The sequence below is a fragment of the Oncorhynchus gorbuscha genome, linkage group LG21 (assembly GCF_021184085.1).
Source record: "Oncorhynchus gorbuscha isolate QuinsamMale2020 ecotype Even-year linkage group LG21, OgorEven_v1.0, whole genome shotgun sequence".
In the NCBI taxonomy this organism is placed as follows: domain Eukaryota; kingdom Metazoa; phylum Chordata; class Actinopteri; order Salmoniformes; family Salmonidae; genus Oncorhynchus; species Oncorhynchus gorbuscha.
Window position 1 is genome coordinate 52,408,286 of NC_060193.1, and position 8,071 is coordinate 52,416,356.

The window sequence follows — 8,071 nt, forward strand, 5'->3', positions numbered from 1 at the left end:
CTCACTCAAAATTGATCTAAACTCTCCAATGGTGACGAGCGACTCCAGCTTCAAGGTGGCCTGGAGGCTATATTCCACGAGCTGGGAGCATAAAACTTAAAAGCATTTACTCCAGCTCAGTGGAGACCCGCGGGACCTCCAGAACCAGCCAGTCCAGACACCTGGTCTGAGCATTTCTGGACCTACAATTAATATGTGAGCTGAGGTGGTGGGGGAGTCTCTGAAGAACAGCTTCATGTACAAAAAGTAACCATTGCTGGCCCCTTTTGGTAGTCAGAGACTTCCAGCCAACAGAACTATACAAAATGCAGTGATGTGTATGAAAACCGTCCTCCAGTGATAAAACCCAGTGTTGAGTCATAGACTAAAGGTTTTAAAACAGAGGCTGCCACATGCATGTAGAATATATCATCATCAAGTACTGGGAGAAGTGTTGCTTGAACAATCTTCCTTCTTTCCAAAGAGAGGTAGGATGTATTACTATAAAATAAACCAATATTAATTATCTGCTTTTTTTCAATGTGTGTTTTTGAAAGAGAGCTTATCGTCAATCAAAAGTCCATGTAATTATAATGGGGAACTTGCTCAATGTGGACTCCCTTTTTAAATGAACCAAATTTGACCTTTCAGACACGTCACATGATTTGTATCTGATTTCAAACCACCTACAAAGGTGGCTTGAAATAGCCGATTCGAATTGGATATGCGAACAAGGCTTGAGTGGTTTGCGGAATGCTAGCTGCATCCACATACATTAATTTGTAAAAGCCTAACGAATGATCAAATAAGCCTCATGTAATTCAACACTCTCTTAGTCCTCCATACAAAAAAAATGTTTATTTCGCGGACATATTTTGGAAGGAGTAAATCCTCTCGCTTTGCCTCTTCCTTTCTGTCCATGCTCCGCATTCAGACGTAAAGTGAAAAGTATGTATGATACTTCGATGTGCATGTGATTTGCATCCGGTCATGTAAATTTTTAATTATAGTGGCAATGATTGCAGAAAATAGTCCGCCAGATTCGTTATCGGTCAGTAGTTTAGCTAGCTAACCAGTTAAATTGGTTTTATAAATCTCAAAACACTGCGTCTGGTTTCGAATAGCGATTCATACAGTGTTTTAGATGTGCAGTAGCAACAAGGATCGTGTGAGATGAACTTTAAAGAACATTATTTCACTTTGAATCAAATCTAAGTGAAAGACAAGCAGACAAAACGGATGTGTATACAATAGCAGAGCAGACTTTGTTGGTTTTCAGCTTCTGGTTTCACCCGCACCCCTTTCGTTTGGTATACAAAACACGGAGAAAATGGCGGAATTTGAGGACTAAGCACTGCCAAAACAATGCAGGAGAATCGAGATGAAGAGGAGCCCCAAGATACTGATGACTAAGCCAATCAAGATGCAAGACAACGCAAGTTTTGAGGAAAAACCAATTGAAGAGGTAAGAAGGTACAAAAATAAGACGACTACTGGAACGTCGAATGTTCAGGCTGCTGCACACTGGTAGAAGTGGGGAGCCGACTCAAATATTCGATTATTCGGCTCCAATGTCTGCGTGTAAAACATCAATTCTGCTAGGTATCACTCCTAAGATTCAGTATTTTTGCAACCAGGAAACGATTTTACTTATTCTACTATGAGAACAAACTCTCGCATCTTTCACAGCAAATACATAAAGAGCGGGGCATAGGTCGGAATGTTGGCCAGTCAACTGTGTGTCAGCAATCAACAGATGTAGGCTATAGGCTATCGCAATACTGTATTTCACAATTTCTTCGCTTGCAATGTCTCGCGCAAGTTCACCAACGTAGAGGCTATTAATGAGTATGCTGAGCTATTCTACACGCTACAGACCGAAGACACAAACACACACTAGAGAGTGGATCCGGGCAGGCAGTTAGTCAGAACCGTGCATATAGGCTATATCTTGGTAATATGTATCCAGCAATGCCTCGTAAATTCACCAAAAGTATATTAAAGTATACATTAGGCTATCAATGAGTTACGGCTAAGCTATTCTTCATAGTGCGAGTTAATTGAAGTTGAACATTGCCAAATGCATCAGTTTAATTTGGTCTAAATGTGCAATGAAAAGTATTGTATAAAGCTTATGTAATGAAACCGTGGCTGGTGGTTGATGCCCTAGGTCAACCCTGGAGAATCTAGAAGTCTTTGCTAGGTAAAGCTCAGCCTTATCTCAGCTCACTGGTCACCATAGCATCACCCACCCGTAGCACGTGTTCCAGCAGGTATATCTCACTGTTCACCCCCAAAGCCAATTCTTCCTTTGGCAGCCTTTCCTTCCAGTTCTCTGCTGCCATTGACTGGAACGAACTGCAAAAATTGCTGAAATTGGAGACTTATACTTCCCTCACAAACTTTAAGCATCAGCTATCTGAGCAGCTTATTGATCGCTGCAGCTGTACACAGCCCATCTGTAGATGGCCCATCCAATCTACCTACCTCATCCCCATATTGTTTTTATTTACTTTTTTGCTCATTTGCACACCAGTATTTCTACTTGCACATCATCACCTGCACATCTATCACTCCAGTGTTAATTTGCTCAATTGTAATTACTTTGCTACTATGGCCTATTTACTGCCTTACCTCCTTATGCCATTTGCACACACTGTATATTGATTTTCTATTGTGTTATTGACTGTACGTTTGTTTATTCCATGTGTAACTGTTGTTTGTGTCGCACTGCTTTGCTTTATCTTCGCACGGTCACAGTTGTAAATGAGAACTTGTTCTCAACTGGCCAACCTGGTTAAATAAAGGTGAAATAAGATAAAAGGTGAAGAAGCCGGATGTGGAGGTCCTAGGCTGGGGTGGTTCCACACGGTCTGTGGTTGTTAGATATTACTGCACTGTCGGAACTAGAAGCACAAGCATTTTGCGACATCTGCTAACCATGTGTATGTGACCATTAACATCTGCTAACCATGTGTATGTGACCATTAACATCTGCTAACCATGTGTATGTGACCAATAACATCTGCTAACCATGTGTATGTGACCATTAACATCTGCTAACCATGTGTATGTGACCATTAACATCTGCTAACCATGTGTATGTGACCATTAACATCTGCTAACCATGTGTATGTGACCATTAACATCTGCTAACCATGTGTATGTGACCAATAACATCTGCTAACCATGTGTATAATAATAATGTAATATCTAACAACCACAGACCGTGTGGAACCACCCCAGCCTAGGACCTCCACATCCGGCTTCTTCACCTTTTATCTTATTTCACCTTTATTTAACCAGGTTGGCCAGAAATTAACATTGAGAACAAGTTCTCATTTACAACTGAAGAATAAACCCTCCTCCTCACATCTGCCCACCTTAATGTTGATGATGTTGTTGTTGACAAGAAGCACAAGCTCTTTAATCACCACTTCATAAAGCAAAGCAGTCACTGTCTGACAGCTCCAAACAACAGTTACTACATGGAATAAACAAACGGTTTGTCCTTTATTTAAAGGGGAGATCAGTCAATAACTATTTACAATAGAAAATCAATATCTGGTTTACAGGTTATGAATGTGCAAATGGCATCACCAGGATGTTGTGCTGCTATTTTTATTGTAAGCTTTTGCAGTAAATTCCAGGCCATAGTAGCTTAAAGTAATTCAGAACATCTGTCTCACCATTGAGCAAATTAACACTGCAGATGTGATAGATGTGCAGGTGATGATGTGCAAGTAGAAAGGTAGGGTTTGGTGTGCAAATGAGCAAAAAAGTAAATGACAAAAACAATATGGGGATGAGGTAGGTAGTAATTGGATGGGCCATCTACAGATGGGCTGTGTACAGCTGCAGCGATCAATAAGCTGCTCAGATAGCTGATGCTTAAAGTTTGTGAGGGAAGTATAAGTCTCCAATTTCAGCAATTTTTGCAGTTCGTTCCAGTCAATGGCAGCAGAGAACTGGAAGGAAAGGTAAATCATGCCAAAGGAAGAATTTTAGTGGCCTTTTATTGTCCCCAGCACAAGATAGGTGAACAGCTGTTTAGATATGCCACACCCTGCTGGAACACGTGAAACCAACACTACATGTTGCGTTTATATTTGGTTCAGTGTAATTATTAAATTAGGCTGATGCTACAGGATGGTGACCAGTGAGCTGAGATAAGGCTGAGCTTTTATCCTAGCAAAGACTCAAATCTAGATTCTCCAGGGTATTTTGACCTAGGGCATCAACCACCAGTTATCAGTGAGACATGGAAATATTTTCATTACATAAGTCAATTAAATTTATACAATACTTTTTCATTGCACATTTAGACCAAATTAAACTGATGCATTTGGCAATGTTCAACTTCAATTCCAAAGGGAATCCAGCCAATGACAGGCCAGTGGCACTATGAAGAATAGCAGTTTACTGGCCGTACAACTCATTGATAGCCTAATGTATACTTTAATATACTTTTGTCAACACAGGTGAATTTACGAGGCATTGCTGGATACATATTACCAAGATATAGCCTATATGCACGGTTCTGACTAACTGCCTGCCCGGATCCACTCTCTAGTGTGTGTTTGTGTCTTCGGTCTGTAGCGTGTAGAATAGCTCAGCATACTCATTAATAGCCTCTACGTTGGTGAACTTGTGCGAGACATTGCAAGCGAAGAAATTGTGAAATACAGTATTGATGATTGGATCGAGGGTTTCAGTCCTGGAGGAGAGAAGCCACACTACTGCTTTGATTGCGGTAAGAGCTTTAGAAAAGTGAGGGATCTTATAAGACACCAGAGATCACATACTGGAGAGAAGCCTCACCACTGCCCTGTTTGCGACAGAAGTTTTGCTAAATTAGATAAGCTTAAATTACACAAAAAAATGCATATGAAAGAGAAACATGTCACACAGACGGAAGAAACTAAACTGAAGGTAAACCGTGTGCACACACAGCAAAGAACTGCCAGCAGAGGCAGGCAGAAGACTAAAATGCGTGCAGAAACACCAAGAAAAATAGTCCAGTCACAGCCAGGAAAAGAATTGTCTTGCAAAAGTTCAATTAGAAAGAATCAACACTCAGAAAAACTGCAACAAACCCAAACAATGCAGGAGAATGAAGAGGATCCTGAAGGTACTTCTGATAACTGGACAGAGAGTTTCAGAACTGTAGAGAAGCCATACATCTGCTCCGACTGTGGTAAGAGCTTCAAACAAGCGAATCGTCTTATAAGACATCAGCGAACACATACAGGAGAGAAGCCTTACAACTGCCCTGACTGTGACAAAAGTTTTGCTCGATTAGATAATCTTAAATTACACCAAAAAACACATATGAAGGAGGAATGTAATTTCCGCTGCTCTGACTGTGTGAAAAGCTTTGTCCGACTGAAGCAGCTTGAAAAACATCAGCTAACACACAAGAAAAGTTTTGAAAGACACAGGATACATTTAAGCAAAAGAAAACAATTTCTCTGCACAATTTGCGGGAAGGAGTGTCGCAACATGAAAATACACATGCGAATACACACTGGAGAGACACCGTATCACTGCACTGAGTGTGGGAAGAGTTTTCCATATACAAAATCATACCAAAGACATATACTAACACATAATACCTCTGGAGAAAGAGCAACCTATCCTTGTTTTGAATGTGGAAAGTGTTTTACTCGCAGAGATGGCATGTTGAGACACGTGAGGAGGATTCATACTGGAGAGAGAAATCATCAGTGCAAAGACTGTGGAAAGCAATTCTTTCGAAAAGAGACGCTGAAGAGACACATGCTAGTTCACACTGGAGAGAAACCATACCAATGCTCTGTCTGTGGGCAACGCTTCACCCAAGATGGAGACAGAAAACGCCATGAGAAGAGGCACTACTCTGGTGTCTCAAATTTCCTTGATTTATAATGCAGAAGTGGTGGAGGTACAGTAGCCTAGTGGTTAAGAGCATTGGGCCAGTAACCGAAAGGTTGCTGGTTCAAATCCCCAAACTTGCTAGGTGAAGAATCTGTCGGTGCCCTTGAGTAAGGCACTTAATCCTAATGGTTCCTGTAAGTCGCCTTGAATAAGATGTCATGTAAATTGTGTTTGGCATTGCAGGAAGTGGGAACCTACCTAATCACTGTGACTTGATAATCTAATAATCTGTTAACTACAATGTTGGTGGCCTGGAATTGGCACCACAGACTGTTGAAGACACTCAGATGGACTGTGTATTACTGTCATCATAGCAGTATTTATTTTTTCAAAATCAAGGGTTGTAACCAGTTCAGGGAACCGGACTTAAAACATGGAAAATAACTACATTATTTGAGTAACACTAACTGAAAACGAAAGTGATCTATACTGTTCCGGAACAGAACCATTATTTTAAAAGCATGGGAACCAGTTAATAACATTATTTAAAGTTTTCCAGTCCCACAAAATACGCAAACAAAGCCCATATGCAAAGCCCTCTGTCACTCAAACTTATTCCAGCGCCTGCCTGCCAGTTGGAAGTCTTTGCCAGTGAGTGTGTGTGTTTTGGAGACCTGCCCCTCCCCTCTGAAGCATAGGTTACTGTAGACTACTGATGACGTAACAAGTGTAATTAAAAAAAATAGCTGTTTAATAAAACAATGGATTGATTTATACAATTGGTCGGAACAGTGGAGAAAAAAAGTAATGTTCAGAGCGAAATGATTGGAAAATAATTTCAGTTCCGACCCATGTTTTTAAATATATATATGCATATATATATATATGTATATCTATATGTGTGTGTTCAAATACCAATTAAAACAATCTGTTCAAGGACATAACGTTAAGTCTGATATAATATAAGCAATTTTGGTGCCACGATTACCATTTTCCCATTCACTATAATGACGGATCCTGTTTTCTGGAAACAGCCTGCAGTAATGCCGTCGGCCTTGAACTTCGTGAGCAGGGTGCAATTGTGGCCTGCAATTCGGGGCGTTCAAACCCCTCTTTATACTTCTATTTGTACATTTTTAAGTTACGAGAGGCAGGGGCGCTCCAGTACATTTAGATGGCATTAATGCACAAAAGCGTTGGATACCAGCCGCAGATAAACCCCACAGAAGAAGGGAGGGGACGACCGGTAGCCAGGGGACGACCGGTAGCCAGGGGACGACCGGTAGCCAGGGGACGACCGGTAGCCAGGGGACGACCTGTAGCCAGGGGACGACCGGTAGCCAGGGGACGACCGGTAGCCAGGGGACGACCGGTAGCCAGGGGACGACCGGTAGCCAGGGGACGACCGGTAGCCAGGGGACGACCGGTAGCCAGGGGACGACCGGTAGCCAGGGGACGACCGGTAGCCAGGGGACGACCGGTAGGGAGGGGACGACCGGTAGCCAGGGGACGACCGGTGGACAGTGTCCTTCGCCTCCACAGTTTTCCTGCAATTCTGTTAACGGCAGTGAAGGCAGGCGGGACCCAAGGACACTTTTGGACTTTCTATACTCTTCATTCAGACAAAGTGAGAACGTCTCTAAGCACTTTACGACGTTTAAACATGTATGTGATTCGCATATCCAATGTTTATTTGACCTTGGTCACCACCATACAGTTGCGCACACACACCAAATAAGTATTTTTGTGCATAGGATGGACTTGTGGTTCTGAAAGGTAAGAACAAATAATGTGGTAAGCTATGCAATAGGAATATCTACACAGGAAAGAATGGCATAGCATCTATACAGGGATATTCACATAACAGCATACATACATAAACATCTCGCAGAGAGCGAGATAACTAATTACTTTACAGGCGAGATTGATGGCGAGCTCTGATCTGTGACTGGTGCCACAGAGTAATCCATTTTACTGCGCATGCGGGAGCGCTGACGACAGTCTGAAAGTTCTAGAATCTCTGGCCATGATTTAACACTAGCATGACCTTTGAAAACGCAGCGCTAAAGTGCGCATACAGACTAGAAATTAACCAACTCCAAACAATAACATCTAATGCAAAACACATGAAATACAAGCACTTATAAACGACATGGAGTATCTGAAATGTACATAAACTGCAGCAGTACTATACAGCTACAAATGTAACAATGTAATTACACAAGAGGTTGGTGGC

At 41.8% G+C, this 8,071-nt stretch overlaps 1 protein-coding gene across 1 annotated transcript; it reads left to right on the top strand.

Annotated features, from left to right (window-relative positions):
- The first annotated feature begins 1,360 nt into the window (after positions 1 to 1,360).
- LOC124008038 (zinc finger protein OZF-like) lies at positions 1,361 to 6,769 on the top strand. The gene is made up of 2 exons (XM_046318946.1): positions 1,361 to 1,444; positions 4,591 to 6,769. Exons 1-2 carry the CDS (start codon positions 1,361 to 1,363, stop codon positions 5,884 to 5,886), a joined length of 1,380 nt encoding a protein of 459 aa, XP_046174902.1. The 3' UTR covers positions 5,887 to 6,769.
- The last annotated feature ends 1,302 nt before the right edge of the window (positions 6,770 to 8,071 follow it).

Bases quoted from the DNA above. Each gene is read 5' to 3' on its own strand.
- LOC124008038 (XM_046318946.1), top strand. From the start codon at position 1,361: ATGAAGAGGAGCCCCAAGATACTGATGACTAAGCCAATCAAGATGCAA. The intron at 1,445-4,590 runs GTAAGAAGGTAC...CGTGTAGAATAG, and splicing joins AGGAAAAACCAATTGAAGAG to CTCAGCATACTCATTAATAG.